The 23,680-nt window shown below is 35.8% G+C and overlaps 1 protein-coding gene across 1 annotated transcript in view; it reads left to right on the forward strand.

Annotated features, from left to right (window-relative positions):
- LRP1B (LDL receptor related protein 1B) overlaps positions 1-23,680 on the forward strand; it is a 750,913-nt gene that overhangs the window by 708,235 nt on the left and 18,998 nt on the right. Inside the window, exons 82-85 of the mRNA XM_074828545.1 lie at positions 3,667-3,831; positions 13,936-14,097; positions 18,816-18,990; positions 19,596-19,700. Of these exons, the coding sequence (XP_074684646.1) occupies positions 3,667-3,831; positions 13,936-14,097; positions 18,816-18,990; positions 19,596-19,700 (607 nt within the window). The remainder of the gene's footprint in view (positions 1-3,666; positions 3,832-13,935; positions 14,098-18,815; positions 18,991-19,595; positions 19,701-23,680) is intronic.

The raw sequence follows: 23,680 nt of genomic DNA on the forward strand, positions 1-23,680 counted from the left end.
GCATTCAGCTCTGTGAAGGATGAGCTATATCCTTGTCTGAAGGATAGGCAAGAACAAATACCTTTCTGCCCCATGAGATGAGTATTTTCCACTGTGAGGAGGGAAACAGTTCTTGTCCCAGAGGATATAGTTCATGAAGCTTGTGCTCTACAGCGTTATCTCCCCATTTAACTGCCTACTCCAGAATTCAGTGGATATTTCAAAGGGAAAAAATAGCAAAAAGTAAAATGCATTTTTCTCAAGAAAGAAAGGGTTGTTATAGAAATGCCAATAAATGTGTGTGTGTGATTGGGCGAGAGGGATGGAATATCAAAAAATGAACGAGTGAAAGTAAAAATTCCAGTAGAGTTCACAAAGCTTTGTTTTGTTCCTTTATCAGTGTTTCTTCTGTGTAAGATTTTCCTTTTTCTTTCTGTTAAAAGGAAGAGTCAAAGACGGAGCAAATAAGCCATATATCCATTAATGCCTGTGTCAGTCATATCAGGAAGAAGGCGGCAGCAGAAGACTAGATAACCAGGCTAGGAGAGAATATATAAAATTACATGACCTGTAACCCATTCCTTTCTTTCATGTTAGGGAGATCCTGTAGCTAGACTAGGAGTAGGATAACAAGTGAAATTATTTACTTCTGTCATTTCAGAAGTGAAAAGAGCAGCTGAGACATCTTTGAGTCTGAGTTTCAGCAAGATCAGAGCAGTATTGAATTGACTCCAGATAAAAACTTTCCTGATTTTTTTTTTTAAAAAAAATACTTTGTTCCAATACTAGATGCTTACTAGAGCTGTTCCCAGCTCTTCTTTCAGAGGTTTTTATTCAGTAATTCAAATTAAGAGTATTCAGCTTTTTATAACAATTCTTCTGTGTTTCTCTCCTGTATTCTTTTTCTTCCTGTCTTCTTGTATGGGACCATTCTGCTCCTGTCTCCCACACAAAGGCATCTTATCCCCTTTTGTACTCAGTTGAGCAAGAGTAATTTGATTCTTGTATTTACCTTCAGACAACAAAGCAGCAGCATTAAAACCCCTGTATTGTTAAAAAGTCTAACATACTATTTTAAAACTGGCTTATCCGTTACATCTTTCAGTCTTATTTCTTAGCTTATTTAAAGTTCAAAATTGTTGTAGTAACTTTTCTCTGTTTCAGATTAGATTTGCATTGAAACTCTTTGATTTAAAATGTTTTGTAGAGAACAATATCAGTAGCAAATTTTAATAATCTATAATGATACAAAATATTACAAACTCTTATGTTTTTTCAGCAACCTTCTCCGTTGACTATTGCATACAAGTTATAACATATATTGCATTTTAAAAGTATGAGACATGAGTGTCTAAATCTTTGAAAGCCAGTTGGATTAGAAAATCATTACTGTGGGCAATTTTTAGCTCAGTATATTTTCCTGAAAATATGAAAGCATGTGATTTTTAGTGCAGTTAGGATAACTTTCAAGTTTGTAGTTCATGTTTTATAGATCTAAATATGCCTTTGATACTCTTATTTTTCTCTTGAATTCATCGTCTGTCTTAATTCCTGCATTTTTTTTTTCTCAAATTTTATGTCTTAATTCTGCGGAATTGCTCTGAAAGAGAAATGCAACATGTTTTTAATGTGTTATCAGAAAGGTTCATAAAAATGAGCACTTGTCTGTACTTCAGTGTTATTTATTCCATTTTTACCAAGTTCTGCTCTATAAACACATGACTAATGATAAGTAAAACAGATAAGATAAGCAAAACAAAAATAGACCTTCTCTCCAATAAGATATGCTACATTATCCATTTAAACAACTTCTATAATGAGTAACTGAAGAATGGTTCATGGAACATCAAAGGATTTAATGAACCACTCAAATAAATAAAACACAGAGGCATCCTCAGACTCCCAAATACAAAGGAGCTTTGTTACAGAAGATGTATATATCCAGAGTGGATACAAAAAAAAATTAAGCGCATATGGTGTTTCATGTTTTTACTGTAAAACACCTGAAATAATGATGTGCCAGTCAGTCCCACGCAATAACTTTTAGATTTGTTGTTTAGTTTATGCTTAATTTGAGAGAGGTTCAATTGCCTGAAAGATGATCTGTTCCCAGAAGTTTTGTTTAAATAGGTTTGATCCCAGGTTACATGTCTGCACCATCTCAGCACTGGCTGTGAACAGAGGCAACCAGACCCTGCCAAGGAGGGGCATACACAGGCAGGAGAGAGAGACTTGGGTGCATCCAAAAAAAGGCTGCAGCATAAGTCCAGTTATATTACTGGACTCTGCAGAATCTGTGCTGGAGAGAACTATTCAGCTCAAGGATATCCAACATTCCTAAATTCTGCACTTACAACACAATATGTTTCTTTAAACATCAAAAAAAAGGATGCTTAAAGGTGTGCCTGTGTGAGTTAATGTCAGACCTCAACAAGTATAGGACAAATGGGAACCTTGACTCTTTTTCATTAGTTGTTTAACAAAAACAGATTAATTCAGCAAAACATCTGCAGCTGGTGGATATATTACTGAAGACTTCTCAGTGTTTGTGGTATCCCTTTTGTTAAAAACCATGTAGGCTCAAATGCTGGATTAGTTAGGAAGCAGTCTGGCTTCACAGGATTTATTTTGCTGTGTGAGAAATGAGAGGTCTTATTGCTGAAAGCATGTTTTGGGCTGAAAAGGTGCTTGTCTATTTCTTTTAGGATTACAGTTATTTGGATGTTTGAGCATTGCATGCGTGCTAGTCTATAATTAATTTCTTGTTGGTGTCATTGAATGAATTTATATCTTGTTCACTGGAATGAATAGAGATTTCTTTTTCAAAGTATGTCCTAGACAGGCACAACTCTAATTGCAAAACAGCTTTATGGAAAGATGGAATCCAGCCCAATCAAAATTTGTGTCACCTCGTACCTCGTTGCTAAGACAGTGGCACTACTGCCATAAGCACTCAATGAATGCAGAGCAGCAGGCAGTATCTCTTCTCAGTGATTTTACAGACTGAGCAGACAAGAAAATAAATCAGCCAATATGGCTTAGGAGCAACAAGTTAGTATGCAAATATCATTTTTTGAGGAGGTTTTAAAGGCTGAATAATTTTGTTTTAAACATTTTGGATAGGGTTTAGTTAAGAAGGGTGTTAGTTAATAGAGTGAAAGAGAGATCCAGAAAATCAAATAGGAAAAGGCTGAGGTCACCAGAAAATGACTGGGAAGTTTTATGAGATTCCCCCCAGGTGAAAGCAACATTAATTTTTCATTTCTTAAACTAACTAGGAATGATAATTTCAGACAGGAATTCATACTGTCATTACTAACTTACAGCCTGAGGAGGTCAACTTTCCTGCAGCATCATTTGGGTGAAATGTAACCACCACGCACAGGCCCCCAGCTCAGTAGGGTACAAGCGCCCAGCCCTGCTGTGCAGGCGAGTGCAGCCCCCACCACTCCGACAGCCTTTCCAGTGCTTATGGTCTTCTAAGTGCGTATTATTTTCTAGCACTGTGGAAACAGAAGTGATAGTTTACTGTCTCCATTTTGAAAAGTGGTATTTCCACACACACACACCCCACACACACCCCCCCGAAAGAGACCCATAGCTCTATTTAAGATGCAAAGTTCTGTTTTGCCAATTACATGAAATGGGATTGTTGAAAAGAACTCTGCATGTGTGCTCTTGCTGCAGATGATACCTGTAAATTAACTTGTGAAAATGGAGGAAAGTGCATTATAAATGAGAAGGGGGATCCCCGATGTCACTGCTGGCCAAGTTACTCCGGTGAGAGGTGTGAAACTAATCATTGCTACAATTACTGCCAGAATGGAGGAACCTGTGGAGCCTCTCTCCTCGGTAAATATTTCTGAGCAGCTGTATAACTTCTTCATTCAAATGTTTGAATTTGTTCCTTGTTTGTGATATTATTTTTCTCATTGTAATTTATTTGCTTTGATCTGTACTTAAATGATGTGCAAACTAGCAGTATATACACCATACATATGCTTTATAATCAATAGTGCTTTTCATTCACTTATCTCAGTGTTTTAGCAGAATTAAGCCTCATCCCAGAAAAGGAAGCATATAAGTAAGTATTCAGTATAAAGATGCGCATGTTGATGTGTAGAAATGGAATTGTAAAGCGTAAGGTCCAGACAAACTACATCTGGAACAACCCCACACATCTTGCTCTCTCTTTATATCAATTCTCTAAATTTTTACATCTATGCACAGAGATATTTCCTTAAATCACAGAGTTCTGTGACCTCAATCTTTTACCTTTGTCTTACTGGAATTCATGAAATAGGCATTTTAGTCATCTAATTCTCAGGAAAATTTAGTTAATCAGAACTCATATCCTTTATTTTTGTGAAGGAGTTTGAAATTACATCTCTTATCTTCAGGGAGATTATCCTAACTGTCAAAAAGTGGGTATTTGACAGTTGATCTTTGTCCCTAACAGGTAAGCTGTTGTAGCTTGTGTAGTGCAATTAGTGTTTGGGTTAGAGAGGGAAAGTGTGATAAGAAGTACTCTAAAATTTAGTAATTCTGTGAGAAAGGAAAAGTTGAATTCTATTTTCTGCTCTAAGGAATACTTAAATATTTGATTCAAAGTAGTACAGCTGGAGAAGAGTTTACTGTCTAGTCTCTTCTTCCCAGAAGCCTATCAGCTGCTGAATATGGTATGAATCATTTTCTCCTGTGTGATGAAGTGACCAACACCCTGATCTCAGAAAGAAAAGTACTGACTTTGGAACAGGAGTTTGTGACAGTTTAGCACAGAGAGCGCACCTTGTAATGCAGAATTAGGTATCTTAGTCTCTGTGACAGAGGGGGCTTAGATCTCAATGTTTTCCTCAGAACTCCTTACTAATTAACTTCAGCTTATATAGTTTAGTAATTTAGCTTCACTTACTATGCTGGTTTCTCTGGAGTCTCTTCGTATTGACTGAGATGTGGCAAAAATCCAAGTGAATGCAAATCTAGCAATCTGTTGTGTGCCAAACAGAGGATTTTTCTGGTCTGAGTACTTGGGTGTTAATAATGTTGTTCACAGTTAGCATCACTAATAATGACTAAATATTAGAAAATGAGAATTACTTGTACTTGAAGTTGATTAATTATACTTGAAACTGCTTCTTACAGCCGGTGGAACGACTGACAGATGATAAGCAGAGATTCTTATCAATGTAGTGAGATCAATGCATGTTTAGTGAGGACATGCAAGTGGATGAAAGTAAGTCATGGGTGATTTAAATGACATGTAGAGCTTCCTTGTCATCTGAAGAGAGGATGTATGCTCCCACATCTTTACATGTCTGGCATTTAATTGATACTTTTGTGGGGTTAGAAGACTTCCTAAAATTAATAACTCAGCTCCTAGAACTCAGCTTGGTTCCGAATCCTGCAGAGACCCCAGGGTTTTATTTAATCCTTTTCTTTTGGCAGTAGCCATAGGGCTCACTCACCTCATGTTTTCTTTACCAGGCAGCTAACACTTGCTGTGCTCACACAGCTATGCTATCACCTGGATATTTCTTCTCCCCGCTGCTAAATCCAGCTTCTGAAGTCTCTCAGCCTTGCTGAAATAATAAGTGTAGTAGGTTTGGTCACCAGTGAGTAAAGGAGAGATATGAGCAGATTCTACAATATACTTCTGCTAAATTGTTAAGCATGACCCCAGCTGCTACAGAGGGTCTGGAGGTGCATTAGCCTTATTTCTGCTTGGTCTCAAACAGGATAATGTGCCTGCACCAAAAATGCATCAGGAGAGCCAGCATGGATGTCACCACAGTCCACATTTCATTATTCAATTGCATGATTTTTGGGAATCCAAACCTTTAACTGCAACTAAAGCTTACTGTACCACGCATAGCCAAAGTGTGCCAAGCCTTTATGGGCCGACACCAACATAGAGCTGGTTCTGATGACTCTTCCTGGGCATACCTGCTGATAGGAATATTCTTTGCTGTGCTGTGTCCACTTTCCCAGTTTCATTAAATTTTTAATAATCATATTTCAAGTTAACCAGATTTCCTACCTGCCATTTCGAATGCATGAATCTAGCCATGCCTTGAAGCCCATGCCATAACTTTCATGTGCTGGAGATCTGGAAAAAAAGACTGCATATCTTTCTAAATCAAAGTGACTCCATCCAGCATTCCAGAAAAAATTTTAAAATTGATCCGCATCTCATCTTCCTTGCATGCCTAGCCCCTGGACCCTGTAAATATTCTATTAAGAAGAAATCTCTATTTCTTATCAGACTGTATTTCTTATCTATATCAGACCATAAATTGTGTGTTACTGAAACAAACTAGCATGTCAGTGAGACGTCCCCTTATCCTAGTTTAATCTAATTCATGATATACTAAGGCCATTATGTTTCTTACAGAGGGAAGCTAAACTGGACTTCCCAAAAGCATTGAAAACTGTAATTAAGTCAAAAAAGCTTAATTTCTCAACTGTTTTTGCAACAACTGTTTCCTCTTTCCAGTCTAATATACCACTGTGCAAAGCGTGTTGTTCAGCCCTTGCATTCAGTGGGTGCACATGTAGCTGCAGGGGCTGCATGTGCCATTCCTGGTTTGGATGGAGGGTGTGAAATCCAGACCAGAGCAGCATTCACTCTTGTCCTTGTTGTCTCAGCCTTCAAGGCAGAGTTGATTTGCTTTGTCAGGCTCATATGAGAGTCATTAGTGAATATGTTACTTTATTCTTGCACGTTGCTACATGTAGGAATAAAAAAGGTTCCTTCTTACCAGAAATTTCTCAGTTTTTCCTTAATGGTTGTAGAACTTAAGCACTATATTGTGTTTAGATTTATAATATTACATACTACCAGGTTGACCAGTCTGCTAACAATAGGTACATTGCACACTTTTTTCTGGTAGAGAATTCCCTCACATTTCTGGGAAGTATAAAATTACTATTTTAAAATAAAGTCAGCTCAATATAATTTTAATTTGAGCTACTGTGCTGTTGCTATATGTGCATAACACCTCCTGTACTACCATGCTCACAACCAGTTCTTCAAAAAGCAGCAGTTATACTTTTGATCCATTATACAATTGCTTCATCAATAGGTCCTGCTAAACTGATGCAATCAAGTTGCACATATTTTCCCATTTTTCTCTTTTTTAAAATTCATTTTTGTTCAAAACTATGGAGCTTTTTTCCTCTGGAACTTGCAGAAGCCATATGTGTGTGAGTGCCAATCCAAATCCTAGCCGCAAAATGTAAATGACCTGTGATAATTTCAGCTTGCTTGACTCTGTCTTTCTTAGAAGCCCTGATTGCCCTTATCAGTTCTTGTATATTAACCAACTCAAACAGCTTTGATGCAGTCAGTCTAACGAGTGCCATTCCACACGTACCCTTTGGAAAGCTTCAGGACTGCCAGTGAATTCAGCCTCACAGGGAGATGAGCTTCTGCAGGGTCCCTGCTGCTGGGAGGCTTCCCTAGGAGTGAGGGAATTTCCACACTGTTGGCTTCTGGCTCGAAAACCAGGGAAGAGTTATCCTGAAAACAAACCTTTCCTTGTATTCTGATATGAATAAAATGACGCAACAAATTAAATACTCTTCTAGTGAATGTGTGTGTTCTAGTGAATGTGTAAATCCTGTTCTCTTTCACCGCCTAATATAAAATAGTAATGTGATAACTAATTAAGTAAATTGCAGAGTATTACTCATTTTTTAAAACATGATTGTGCTAAATCTTTGCTGGATGTGTTAAGTTGTAGAACCTCATTATCTGCACACAAATGATAATTTGTTAAACAAATCCCACTGGCAATTCAGGGATTATTCACTGTCGGTTTACTTACTGCTAAGCCTTTTGGCAAATTCCTATGTGAACATTATATAGCTAGAGATTGGGGCAGCTTTAATTAAAATTTATAAGTTTATGACAGTTGTATTGAACTACAATAATTGAACAAAGAAAATGTCATCAGTTAATTAAAAGTACACATCTGAGACATGTAATTAAAAGTTTGGGTATAATAATGAACACTTTCCAGTAAGCCAAATTAATGGGAATTTGGAAAAAAAATTAAATGTTGCCATGAAATGCACTTCCTTTTTCCTTACAGTTTTAAGTAAAAATGTTGGAGCAATAATTTACTAAATGTCTTGAACACATTAACTAGATCTGACTAGTTCACAAAATTAGATAAATCCGTATTTGTGCTATACTCAAAGTACGAAGGGTATGTCTAACCATATAGAATTGTGATGTTGGTATCAAAATGAATGAAGAATTATTATCTTTCCACTAAATGAAAATTGATGAAATATTCTAAAAAAAAAATTATAAAGTAGATATCATTTTATGTTCTGTTTGATAAGCAAAAGAAGTTGATTTTGGGACACGATGGTGCATACTGAAAGCACTGTCAGTGAAGAACCTGTTTACTTTGCTGGTGTCCCATCAGTCCCGGTAGTCTCAAAGGGGGATGCTAAATCACCTTGTCGCCAGGACAGGGCCTGTGGGAAGGCGCGAGGGGTGGTATATAGCTAGATGTTGAGGCTGTCTGGTCTGGTGCACGGCTGATCTAAGGGTCCCAAAAGAACCGCCACAGCCAGCCTTGATAAGAGCAGCCTCTGAGACTACTATATTTAGAGATTGTTCTTTTCTCCCTTTCTGTCACAGCATGGAGAGAATGTATATCTGTTGGGATTGATCCCAAACAGCTCACCTGCTAATTATGTACAGTAATACAGCTTCTCTCCACTACTATTGGTTCAGTAAAGCTAATTATGGTTCATCAGCCACACAGAAATGAATTAATGTGATTCCCACAGACTGCTGATAATACTCCAGAAGACATGATATTACTTACAGTAGGCTGGTGTAGTGACACATTGTTTTCTTTAGTAGTGACAGCAAGTGAAACATGCAAATCAAATATGTACATAACAACTTAAAACACAGACATTGCTGGTATTGAATTTACCATTGGAAGACATAAATAATTGATGTCTTGGTGCAGGCATTCATCTGGATGATCTCGTGTTTCAAAACTTGCAGAAAGCTTACAAAAATAGTGCTATTTTCCTTTTTTTTTTTTTTAAATGGCAAAATACCTTATGTGGTCATTCAAAATGCATAATATTTTTCTGTTGTTGAGGCAATAGCATGAATCAAAGTTGATCTCCTTAGAGTTCTGTTCATTACAAAATAAATCTAAATAGGAGTTTAAGATACATGATTGCATTCCCAAAAGAAATCACCTAGATATTAGAGATGGTGCACTAAAATATTTATTAGCTATTTTTGAAGGTAATTTGAAAAGTTATTTGCTATTATATAGCAAATTAAATTGGCAAACTAGGAGTAACTACAGCCTCTGTAATCAAAACCTTACTGAACATTGTAGGATTTTGATCCATATCATCTTTTTATGGATTATTTTTCTTTGTAAGAGAGGGGGAAATTGCATTTCATCTTCATGCCAAAAACTTAGCATATTTCGTTCATGTCCTACTGCCAAAAATAACTTCATATGTCCTAGGGTAACCATAAATTTTCCTTTAATTTACTAAATTCTGTGCAAAGCATTTGAAAAAATATGTGAGAATTTTATGTTTGTTTCAAGTTCTATCACTTCTGGAATTAAGATTAAATATTTTGTACATTATTATTTTTTAAGAGAGAGGCTACATAGAGAATCTTCAGAGAATAGTGACTTTCAAGTACATTGTTTCCCCAGAGAAATTTCCTTTTGTTACTTGTTTTATATGTCTTACCAGGCACCCTTTAACGTATTTTCTGCAATTCATTTCTTTAAATTTGTTATTCAGAATACAAAAATAAAATTAAAAAATGTTATTTTAAATACAAAATACTCTCATCAATATAGGGACTACATTATATTTCCATTTGCTTATACATAGTGAGAAAATCAGTGTATCCAAGAATTGGCCTAGAGATAGTAAATAGTAAAAGTGCATGCACTTCCATTGTAAATCATTGAGAGTGGAGAAATCCTGAACAAAAAAAGCTGTGCTTCTTGCTCTCTAGATACTATTACTGTGGTTTTGAAATGGGAACATTTACACATGAGATGCTGGGAATGTGCTGCCACCTTGTCCTCCCTGACACTGACAAACAACATTTTTCAACATAGGTAATCGAAGCAAGAAGTTTTTCTTGGGATTATTATGTTAGGAAGGAAACTAAAGAAGAGGATATGTGAAAGCTAGGATGCTGATCTGTAATAGGCAGAGGACAACAAGACAGTATTCTCATACAGTAAATCCAGTTGATTGCACTGAAGAAGGAAGAGCTCAAAATGGAATTTTTTTTGGTGTTTTCTTTCAGAAAATGATTTTTGCTTATTTTTACATAAAATACATCAAAAAATGGTTAGCTGAATTTGAAGCAGTTCAGCTTTCCATGAACCACTTTCCTTATTATTATTTTTCTATACTATAATGTGTTGTGAACATTTCTGTGGTGGTGAAGGTCAGGAATTAAGAGGCAATTTTACTTCTGTGTCTGCACGGCTCTAAGCCTGAAACTTCATGAGCAGTGTAAATGCTGAAGTTCCAAACCATGCAATGGTTGTTAGTTAGGATATGTGACATCTTGGTTAACATGACTATTTTCTTTGCAAACATAAATCTATATTATGATTCTATGATACAAAACCTTACAGCATTGTTTGTCAGTGTTTAATACTGCAGTTCTATTAAACTTCTTGGAACCATTTTGCATCAGAAATAATTTATGAGAATAAGGCAGATTAAAATGTCATTATTAGTATTTTTTTAGATGCCAACAGTCTGTGTAGAAATAGGCAATGAACTATTAACATTACTAAAAGTCATGTTAAATTGAGTGACAAAAATGGGGTTTAGGCTACACTGTATTAAATTTTCATATAACTGTCAGCAGTTTGGCATATTTATAAGGCTACATTAGCAAAGAATGGAATAATCTTTTCTAAAAACTAGGAAAATATCATTGCCCCATCATTTTAAAAAATAGAGGATTATTAATAATAAAAACTGATTTCAGACCTCCAGATCTATGTTCTACCACTAATTTTTTTACCTTTTTTTATTGAAACACTGATTCAGATGAAGGATTGTGTGAAACCCCCTGGCTTGGGGCCAGAAATTTACATACAAGTGTATACATGGGGAAAAACAAAAAGAATCTGTGCTAACATCTGAGTTCAACATCTTTGATTTAATGTTTAGATCACAGGGGACAGATATGAATAACCAGACTGATGCATATTAAACTAGTTGGAGCTATTTTTAAGTCAATGGTTTTGTTCCTGCTGTACTCATTAGAGGAAGAGACTAACTGATCTCATGGCCTTTACGATGATTTGCAAAACATTTTAAATTAGCATAGCTTAAAATAGAAAATATAGAAAAGAATTATGTGAAGGGTTTCATGTAAGAGGAGTGAGAAGTAAGTGAAGGAAAAAAGAATAAATAAATCATTCTGAGTAAATCAGAGTAGAAAAAATGAGAGTGCTTCACTTGCCTTGAAAAATTCTCCAACAAATATGATATTAAATGATTGCCTAGTATTAAAACAAAGACAGACCAGAAGAAAATTAGAATTGTGGGGTTTATGGAATGTTTGGTTTAATCTACATTACTTTAATAAGACAGTCAACTAAATAAAGAAGTTTAAAAAAAAAAAAGGTAAGAAGGATTGCATAGATGCAGCTGTGGGAAGAGACATCAGGAGGCAAATGTGGAAGTAGTTTTGGATACCTACACTTGACATCATATTAAAATGAGGAAACAATGAATAAGGCAAAAGACAGCAAGGAAGGGACCTAGTCGTAATGCTTCAGTAAGTCAGGCAGCAGTAAGGATTTCTTGGTAGATCAGTATGAAGATGAGGGGGGATTATTATGGAAAGGTAACCCTTAGATCTTATCTCATTTGACTACTTTGGATTTTGGCTCTTCTGTACATTTTAAACCACGTCAGGCCCAAGTTAAGCATAGCTTCTCTTGTGTGCTCCCTAACCCACCCCCCCAGGAAGTAAGAAGTTTGTTCCTGCTTTATGGCATGGTGTGAAGTTTTTCAAATGTAAATATAGGGATAATTGGCGTCTCACACCATTAACATATTCCCTGACTTTCTCTGATCTCTTTTGTGTTCTACAGTCATATCATTATCTTGATTGGGTAGTCAATAATAAAATCTAATAGACTGGTTTTACTGCTTATGCCTGTAATTCCAATCCAAAGGGCTTCTGCATCACACGTGCAGTATATTATGTAGTTACCTTGCTAATCTGATTGACTTTAACACTTCTTAACATGGAACCCTATTCTGTCACCAGCAAAGACTAGATATCAAGGAAATGTGTGTTAGTTTTACAATAGCCCATTAGTTGCCTTCCTCTTCCAAATTTGCTATAGCAAATAATACTGACGTTCCCATTCAAGACTAGACATTTTGGTTCTCCATCTTAATTCTTAGACTTTTACCACTTACGTAAAGCATGTGTGTTATGGTTTTGGTTCTCTGTAGTCTACTTACAAGGCATTCCTTTTGTCCTGCCTATACCTATTTACTATTTGACTGTTGCTAGCCTATGCATGGGTCCTTTACTCAGAGATACGATATGCCTGTGACTTTACTCAAAGGGATGAGTCTCTGCCTGTCAGCTATCCCTTACTCTACACTTGACCCAGTTACGCTCTTGATTGCTAGCAGGTTGGGTTTCTTATGATTCAAATAAAGACCATCCTGTCTACCCCTTTATTTCAGAAGTGTCATCAGCTCTCAATTAATCTTCATCTCTTTCCTTACCAGGAAGCCAGGAAGAAGAAAAGCTTTAAACTCCCTCTGTTTTCCCTAATTTTAAGAAAATCCTAAACTCTGAATGAAAGCAAAGGGAAGGAGGGTGGGGGAAAAATAATGTTTTGTAAGAGATAAACAAGAATGAGAATAGAGTATTAGGAAGTAAGAAGGGAGATGGCTAGTTGGACACATCAGGTCATTTACTTGAAAAGAACATTACCAATGAGATATAAAAACAAAGTCAGGAGATGGAAAACTTTTATGGGATCTAGAAGGTTTTTTTTAAAGAAGATAAGCCTTAAGAAAAAAGTCAGGGAAAAGTGAAAGAGTTTAATAAAACAATGGAATTGTAACAAAGCTATAAATCCTTTAGACATTAGGTTTAGATAAGGAAAAAAATGGGAAAATTAAAATAAGAAAGAATCATAGGAGGAAAATGCACCAGTGTGTAAACACTATTTTAAAACTCTTTAAAAAGAAGCTATAGACTAGGAGTTCATTTTGTGCAAAAGTTCATCCCTAAGTGTTCACTACTTTTCAGACATTGAATATTCACCTTACAGGCATCTTTGCTCTGATGCAGGACAGCAATTTTTAATGTTACAGTATTTATTATATGAGAGGGCTAAGATAACAAACAGGCACAGATACTTGTGTTTTAGTAAAAACTGTTATGTAAAGTTGACTATTAGCGAATTAGTAAATATTTGTATATTCATGTGGTTATATGTAAAGGTCTTCAGATTGGAGAATAATGGAGTGTATTCTGAAGAGGCACCAGTGTTGACTATACAAACATTTATCTTCTGCTACTGGAGGAACCCAGCCTAGCAAGATGATTTGAAGAGCTTCATCGTATCTTAAATTCCTACTTAAGGCCATCTTTTAAAATAATTTCCAAATAAAGAGTCAATGACCATACATACACAAGTGTAAAATGCGTAGATGCAGTTTTTGAGGTGCCCACATCTTACAGTGCTAACTTTATTTTTAAAAAGTTCTGAATTCAAGCTATGTTTGCAAAGGCATGTTTTATTAGTGTCTAGAGAAATGTAGTTGAACTCATACATTAATACTTGATGCTGTTATAATAAACGTATCAATCTTTAAATTTCTGATTATAGTTTTGATGTTTATTTTTTATCATAAAATAGTTTTCTTTGTTTTGAATAGGGAGGCCTACCTGCAACTGTGCACTGGGTTTTACAGGACCAAACTGCAATCAGACGGTCTGCGATCATTTTTGCCAAAATGGAGGAACCTGCAGTGTCACTGCTGGGAATCAACCCTTTTGCAACTGCTTGGCTGAGTATACAGGAGACAGATGTCAGTATTGTAAGTTATCTCCACAAACTACTAAATCCAGATTTATAATAAAAGTTCTACAAAATGGAAGTTTAACACGGGTGGAGTGATTCTTTTTTTTTTTTTTTAGGGCACATATTAGTAAACTAAGCCCCAAAATTATTCATACTGCTAAGGGAATGTAATCTGATGTATTCAAGTGATCTTTGAGCATATTTCTGCAATATGCATCTACATGTGTAAGTGAATAAAGAGGTTTTTTAGGAATTATTTACTTATTTTCATGAATGAATACGTACAATGGAGCTGTACAAGGCAGCTGACTTTGTCAGTAGAAATGAGATAATTGTGTTAAAATTTTCTACTCCAACTTCTCGTATTTGTTGTCTTATACTGGTGGAATACCTAAACACAGTGAACTGATGCAGTTGGTTAAAGAATTTCTCTGGTATCCCTTATCTTTGCAGACCAACACATGTGACTTAAACTGCTACCTTACCTTCCATTTTTATTTCTAACTCCAGTAAGCAGTATATTGATATTCCTTCATTTTGCTCAGTCTAAGACCACGTCGAGTTATGGTTTCTACCCCCTTTTGGTATGAAAAATCAGGATTTATAAGTATTACACTTGTTTAATTCTCAGGACTAAGATTCTATCTTCTGCATCTGAAGTTTTCTTTAGTTTTTCATTCTACTGACCCCTCAGTCTCTTCTCCTTGAGATACTGTTTTCCAAAGGTTTCCATGCCTTTAGAAAGGCTCTTCTCACTTTTTAGAAATTTGACTTTTTACTTCTTTTACAGAGGAGGAGGGAAAGAACATTATCAACCAATAGGCCTTCTGTTCTTACTCCATTTATCTTTCTTTTCTCTCCATGCTTTCTCTTAGCATGGATCACTATTATCTGTTTTCAGAAACTCAAGACATTTGAACATAATCCTGAATTTCTTCTTTTGGTCACTCATTTCAAAATTAGAGTTTGTCTTACGAATGTCAACATGATGAGTCACTAGCAACCCTAACCTAAAACTCATTATTTTTATGAGATCAGAATTATTTTTGTAATCTCCTTTTTCCTACTCTGCTTTTCTTTGACTATAACACTGTAAATAGAGGACTGTCATAGATCTTGTTACAGAATAGAACATTAAATGTGAAAGCCATCATCTCTTGTACATAATTCACTGAATTTGCTGAAGAAGGCTAGATTTAAACAAAACGGAAGGGAAATTAGCTGTAGTAAAGGTCTGGTTTAGAATTATCTACAATATACAAAAATTATTTAGTTTTAGTGAAAGGTCTGTCAAACAAAGAAAAGGTTAGTGTGTATCTTAAATAGGATTCGTACTGAAGTAAACTGAATATCTTTCCAGTTGGGAGGCTATGAAATAAATTGAAACCTTTGAATGGAAAACCAGCAGTAATTGTGATTCTCTCCCACTTGGTATTAAACAAACTGCATGGATCCACAAATAACTATCTGCAAACACAATTGGGTATTTGAAAACAGTATAGTACATAAATCATGCACAGACAGACACACAGATTAAGAAAAAATATTTACTTGAGGCTTACCCAAAACCAAACAAATTGTTTCTAGTTGAATGCTTTTGCAAACATCTTTTTTTTTCTTTTTTTTTTTTTTTTTAAGAATTAATTTAAATGTAAATTTAGGGGTACTTTTTAAACAGTGCTTATTATCAGATTTGGATTGTCTGCTGACACTTTGGAAAAATGTCACAATATAGAGACTCAAACACATTACAAAATACAAAATAAAATGAAGCTTTTGTTTATTTAAACCTCAATAGTTTTAGAAAAAAAAAGAGTCTTACAATCTTTGTATTTTTTTCTGTGGCAAATAACAGTTCTATGAAATTATACAGGTTTACAGTTAATGTGTATATAAATTCACATATAGGATTTTTTGCTTTATTCACACATATGATTTTTTGCTTTATTAATCACATTCACTTTGTATGCATGCTGGAATATATGAATATAGCATTATGGCAAATATTGGTTGCCTCTAAGATATATTTTTCAGTCTTTCTATGATATGATTGAAACTAGTTCATATGCAAAGGATGATACATGAATGTGCATAGGTATTTTACTCATGCTTCCAAGCTGAAAATATTATTAGTGTTTTTTTATGGCAGGGAGAAGACATTTACTTGCAGTATTGCCAGATTGCAAAGACCTTATTTTCCTCATACTTATCGTCTCCAATTACCCAGTGCAGAGTTTCTCCTGTGATTAGTTCACATAAGGGCTAATAACCAAAATGTGTGCTCCGTGTCAAGGCACTGCCACTGCTGAAATAAATTTAAGTGAATGAATTTACATAGAATTCTACTAACATTGTGCATGTTATTATATACACATGAATTTGATGTATTTGAATATAACTCCCTATTTTAAATTCCTGAAATAAGACATACAGACTAGTTAAAGTTCATTTCTTGTATCATTTAAGGCCCAAACAACCTAAAAAATAGAAAACGTTTTCACACAGTTACAATCATTCAAAGTGGATATAGTGATCTCACAAGCTGTTACTTTCCCTGAAACTGAAATTCCTTCCTTTAGGGAAAGAAAAAAACAAAGAATTATTTTTGTGTCATTTCAGTCCAAATGTAGCATATACATTTTAGATACAGCACAAGATTAAAGGTGTTTGTGACTACAATCAGTACTAAAAACCAATAACTGTTTTAGAGTATGAAGTTCCCATTCCTAGGTTTTGGGTGTTTTGGGTTTTTTTTGTGCTAATGTACATGGAAACATTTCCCCTTTGCAATGCTCTTTTCATAAAATGTCTCTCAATATTAGCTTTCAAATGACTGTAGTTTTTGTTCAAAAAACAGCCCCCCTGCTGCAAATCACCATTCTGTACCTTGAATTGGGGAACAGCAAACAATGAACTACTTCATTTAGTGTCTTTTAAACCTCTCTGGTTGCTCAGTAGTGATTCCATCAGCAGATGAGTCTTCAGCCTGCATAGATAAGTGGAGACATACAGTGAGTAATCAAACAGAAATAACTCCTCCAACAGTCATGCTCTGTCCCGGAGCAGAGCTCTTCCAGCATGGGGAGCACCAATGGCGTGGGCAGTCAGTACATGCTTCTCCGAGAGGGGGAAACACTGAACACAGAAAAGCATAAGCAAAATGTGTTTCCCACTTTATGAGATACCCCCTCAAATCGTCCATCTTGAATATATTCAGTAAAATATATCAGTTTTAGTAGTCTCCAATTTGCCGCTTACAGCATGCCCCTAGTCAAATGGCAGCTTGAGAGTTTACACTTCCAGACTAAAGGCTGAGGTTGCCATTTGGCTCTAGTGAAGAGCTTGATATAGAATCACAGAATGGTTGGGTTGGAAGGGACCTTAAAGATCACCCAGTTCCAACCCCCTGCCGTGGGCAGGGACACCTTCCACTAGCCCAGGTTGCTCAAAGCCCCGTCCAACCTGGCCTTGAACCCTTCCAGGGAGGGGGCAGCCACAGCTTCTCTGGGCAGCCTGTGCCAGTGTCTCACCATTCACAGTAAAGAATTTCTTCCTTATATCTAATCTAAATCTACCCTCTTTCAATTTAAAACCATTACCCTTTGTCCTATCACTACACTCCTTGATAAATAGTCCCTCCCCATAATGCCCTACTTCTAGCTGGTACTGACTTACACTTAGCCATATCCTCAGATTTGAAGGACTTGAATTTTTTAGTTTTGTCAGAAAGGTAATATTTTGTTAATATGGACCAGGCTTACTCTAAGCTAATAATGCATAGTTCAGAATTGATAAACCTTATATATCAATTACTTCATCTGTCCATCAGGAACACCACCAAAATCTCAACACAGCATGTTAACTACAGAGAAGTGAAAAAAGTATTAGAAACAAAGAGAAATAGAGACTTTGAATGTTTTGGCCCCATTAAGGAGCTTAAATGATGACTTTTAAAAAAAACCCAAACAGACAAAATAAAGTTGTCACTACTACATAAATAAAAAAGAAACAAAATGTTAAGATAACAGCATATTGTAGCTCTGGAAGCGTCTGCTGTTAGATAACTTGGATTTTTTTTAAAGGGATGTGAAAAAAATAACACAGTTACTGGTGCTTCTAAAGAGTTAAAAAAATCACTACTTGAAACCTCAGTTCTGCTGGCATTTAAGCAGTTAAATAAGATAATGGGATCTTGCACAGTCTATAAAGATAAGCATGTATGTAGTTTTTTGTAGAATATATGGATTATGTCTTTATATATTATTATTAGAACTTCATGAAATTTTAATATGTGGATAAATGAAAATAAAACTTAATTATTTCAAAATACTACTTCCATTTCAGTTTAGCATAATGCCATTAATGGTAATGTGAATGTATCAGAAGATTTTTATTCAGCCAATGTCCCATTAAATACATTAACATTGCTCTGCTTTTCTCATCAGTAGTCTTTATATTATGTGTGATGATGCCATAAATGGTTAGACATCTAGAAGGAAAAAAAAATCTCTTATGAGTTTATCCTTCTACTTCACTTCTCAAGACTACATCGTTAATACATTATGTATCTGTTTATGGGGTATTCTCGATTCTTGTAGTTGCCAGTGAGCCATCAGCTTAATTCATAATTTTGGTTTTTTTGTAGTACCTTTTAAAACGTAGAAAAGTAAGGTATTATTTTTTCTGTGATACTTCTTAATGTCTTTTAGTAATTAGCTTTCATGTTGTTTGCAGACGTTTGCCACCATTATTGTGTGAATTCTGAATCGTGTACTATTTCTGATGATGGAAGTGTAGAATGTGTCTGTCCAATACGATTTGAAGGTCCAAAATGTGAAGTGGACAAATGTATCAGATGTCATGGGGGACACTGCATAATAAACAAGGACAGTAATGACATAGTATGCAAGTAAGTGTGTGTGTGGTGGGGTGGTTGTGATCAAAATTATATATTTTATAGCGATTATATTGCAGTATCCTCCGAATCTCTTACACGGTGTCTAGGCCCTGAACCAGTCACATCAGAACAATTCCTTTGTGTGGCTCCTGCCCACACAAAACCAACTGGCTCCTGCCTTTTTAAACCAAATTTTGTAGCACTCCTCACTGGGGGAAGTGTAATGTAGCAGGACACTGAATGGATCTTCACTTGGATAAAGTTATCAGTCGAGTTTTGCCAGTGTTGAAATTTGTTCTTTCTGCAGTATCTGTGACAGTGATAGAGACTTATTGTATACTAATGAAAGCGTATGTAGTAAGATGTGCTGCTATATTGCCAAGCAACTATTTTGTATAGTAATAGTTTATTTTTGTAAAAAGAAAGATTAAAAATATGTTGTGTAAAAAGCTCAGTGGCTATACTAGTTCTTCGAGGTGGAAACCTAGAATTCTTGCAATCGTAGATCTTATACATGTTATATAAATCAATATTTTAACATATAGATAACTATAAGGGATTTAACCAGATTTAATAAAACACTGATTGCAATTTGTATTTTTTCTTAACCATGACAGCTGCACTAATGGAAAGATTGCCTCTACCTGTCAGTTATGTGATGGCTACTGTTACAATGGTGGTACATGTCAGCTGGACCCAGAGACAAATATACCTGTCTGTCTGTGAGTATCCTGCATTGTGTAGATCATTAAAATATCTGTGTGCCAACAAATAATAAAATTATTATGCATGTGCCTGTATTTTTGATCTTTCTAGGATGTATAACGTGGTGGTTGAAGTTGTAACTTACAATAGTTTTTGTAGCTATTTCTGTAACCCAATACTTTGTCTAACTTTTTGCAATATGTGTATTGAAAGATATAGCTAATGTATATATTGTGAATGCACATAGATACCAAGATACATCTTTTGAGACTTCTAATAATTTCAGGCCAGATCTAAAGCCCATTTAGGCATTTGTTCCGGAATGGAATCAGAAGGTACAGGATGGTTGATCTCCCCTGATTCTCAGAGGTGGATTAAGTCTTTTCTCAAATAAAGATGGTCCAAGGTGGGGGCGATAATCTCAGTGTTTATGTCCTTTATGGGTCTCAGGATATGCTTATGTATCTCTTGTTTCTGCCCGCACTGCCCACAATAGCTTGACTGTTCTGTTGTGAGACTGCTCTCTCCCTCCTGCACCATGGTTGAGAGGATAATTCAGGATGCTTCTCTTAAACCCAGACATCAAATACCAAAGGAAATGTGACTCTGTAGTCTAGACAGTAGAGTACTATCTTAAGAGATAGAAAAGCCTACTTTCTAGTCCTTTCTTGAGAGCTATGGTGTATCTTCTTTTTCAGATGCTAAATAGAAAATACAGAAGTAGTCACTGTAGCAAGAAACTTCTTTCCTGCTCTCAGTTACACTGAGTTACCTAGTCATAGTCCTTGCTTTTTTTTACTTTTGCCTAATAAACAATCTGATCTTTTCTGCACTGCTGAAAAGCTTCATTGTGGAATAGTCTTCCACTTCTCAGAACAACCTGGAGGTCAGAGCATCCTCCAGGAACATATGAGATGTTGGAATAGAGAATTGGACTCGAGTGTCTCATTTCCAGGGTGGCATAAGTAAGTTGTTGGTCAAAGGGATCTGGCATTACAACTTTGTAAATACAGATACAGCCATCCCTTTGTTTTGTTGATGTGTATGAGGTAGGTGATCTTAAAAGAGAGTGCCTGTTGTATTCAGACTCTCAAGGAAGTTACATAGAGAAATGCCTTGATTTTGTAGTCTGACCAGTGTAGGGAGATGGACCAACTTGTTCCTCCCTGTGAGAGCTCAAGCCCTTCTGAATGGGCAAAGGGGCAAAACTGTAGTTGCTGTACTATTGAAAAGAAGTTGTCAATAGCTTTGGGGCTAGAGAGAGTGGAATGCAGTTCTGCATGGAAGTCCTTGTTCAGCTGAAAATGCTCTGAGTGCCTACGTCTCTTTTTCATTATTGTGAACCAGCCCTTTTTACCTGTTATTTGTAGCTCCTTAAATGTCTTTAGTTAAGAACTAGAGAGACTCAAAAATCTCAGCAAGAGGATAATATCACAGCTATAATATATAAGGCCCAAATATGATGATTAAGTCTGTTGATTCATTTGCTTAAACACCTAGAATGGCTATTTTGGAAGCTTGCGTTTCTTCCTTTCTTTTTCCTTAGAAAACTGTCTTATTCTTTTTTCAAATTCATGTGGAACACCATAGCATCTCAAGGAAAACAAGTTTCATACATTAATTTGTGCATGGATTTACAATACATAAATGCTGCAGCATATGCCAACACTGTTAGCAATGTTAAGAGAACAGTCATGAACGTTTTTAAGGTCATTGCACTCTGGATCGATAAATACAAATGTATGGTACATTTGATGGTAATGTTTTGTTCAAAATGTTAGATTCCTGAACCCATCAGATAGTATAGGCCCATTGTTTTAGAAGTGTTTGATCGACGCTGATGAGCAAACTTTTCAGTATAGTCAGATTGGACCTTCCATGAAAAACAGAATATTAATTTTCTTATCTGTGGGTGTGTGCCTCTGTATGTGTGCGTGTCTTGCCATCAATATATATAATGCGTTTAAAATCTGTTCAGCAAAAGGTAGAATATTTATATAGGTCTATTTTACTGAAATTCTGCAGATGCTCTGTGGGGTTTAAAAGTCAGCGCTGTGACCAGAAAGTGAACCCTTGTGATTACTACTGTCAGAATGAGGGAATTTGCACTTTAACTGCGTTTAATGAACCGAGATGCAAGTAGGTTTAACCTTCCACTTAATGCTGCACATTCTGTGACATCATTTCAGGCCACAGTTCATTGGTTCAAGTCATGCACATTCACATACATTTCACAATATATACTTAATCTGGGGGCTCGTTTCTATAATACACACTTACCCTTTGATAGTTGCACTGATGAGTATATTTAAACATACTTTTGGAGTAACTATATCATTGGAGGAAGAAATACAAAACTTTACTTTTAATAAGTGAATTGAAAATTCTGAAAATGCCACTTGGCTTTTATTGTTCATATTTTGAGATATTTTACCAAGTTAATCCTACACAGCATAAAGTTCGCAAACAGTGACGTTGCACATGTTCTGTAGTCCAAAACTGACTTCCTATTTCTTATCTGTACAGGGAAAGGAACAGAAGAACTGTTTAGGTACCACTTCAGGAGTTAAGCTTGTATTCATAAGTCTCGTTAACTTTATGGAAATAATGCTGTAAAATAGAAACTGTTAAACAAAACTATGTGAGCTACATCATATCTTTGAATACTCTTCTGATTAAAAAAATGTATAAAATAGATACATTTGTATGTTGTATTTCTCTGAAGGATTTTAGGTTTATTTTTTAAAGAGAAAATTTTAATCCTTATCAGGGAAAGAGACAACCTTAGTCTTTGAAAACACTGTAAGGCAGACATACACAGAGATATGAAATACCAGTCAGATGAACATAGCTTTACTCAACAGTTGCGATGCAAAAGTCAGAATTGAAATCACGAGCCAAAGACCTAGACTTGGGATAAAATATGTAACTCCAACAGCTTTAATCTTATCTTATCTAAATGCATGGTTTATGAAAACATAAAATGCTGTGGGGATGTGCTGTGGTTGTCTGGTGGGTAGCAATGACAGTGATTAGGTATGGTGAATAATCTTCCTTTTTTTTTTGAAAAATATGATCACAATTCCTTTGTCAGTGTTCTCAAGCAATGAAACTCTATGACTTGAGCTATCATAAATCCATTGGAAAGTAGATTAGCTACTTCTTCAACTTGGAAGAGTATGGTGTGGGTCTGTTAATCAGCGTTTGTGTGGGACATGGTTGCTTGAAACAGATTATATCTCCGTGTGTCATATATAAGTACATAATTCACTTCTTCACATTCAGAATATAAGTATAGCTAGAACTCGTGTTCCTATTGTCTCTTCAGACTGATTGTTGGGTTAGTATGGCCACCACTGCCTGTGTCTAGGAATTGTTAAGAGAATCTTCTAAATTGTTTCTTTATTTACAAAGCCATGGTGGCTTGGAGGAAAGGGAAGAGAAGCAAACAGAAGTTGTTTGGTGGAGTTGAAGACAGTTACAGTGATACAGAGGAAGAAGTGTAACTCCATGTGTCTCAGTTCTCCTTGACAACCTCAGTTCAAGCTCCAGTTGTTCCCAATATCTTGTGTTTTTCTGGCACCAAATTAGTTCTTAACTGGAGCTTGCTTATAATTTTACCAACCTGATGCTGGCAAGCAGATGACCTCAGGAAGGAATGAAGCAATTCCATGCTTCTCAAGAGTCATTGTGTCAGGTAACAGGAGTCACAAAGGTTTTCTCTGTAAATTCTGCTCCGTTGTTAGGGAAAGTGGTTTATCCAACCTGCATGTCTGGCCGTGCTATATATGACATCTGTCTCTGGTCTCTGAGAGACACTTATCAAAGGGCTAACATTTTTCTTAAGCAGTCTTCAATTCATGGGTGGGTGATTTTTAGAAAAAATAGGAAATGTCTGGGTTTATTGTCATTCAGCAAGAACTCCTCTCTCTCTCACAGCCAGATCAGTTGAGAATGCAAACTTTATACATAATCAAGCCCTTATTATCATTCAGTA

This window comes from Strix aluco, chromosome 6 (genome assembly GCF_031877795.1).
Source record: "Strix aluco isolate bStrAlu1 chromosome 6, bStrAlu1.hap1, whole genome shotgun sequence".
NCBI lineage: Eukaryota > Metazoa > Chordata > Aves > Strigiformes > Strigidae > Strix > Strix aluco.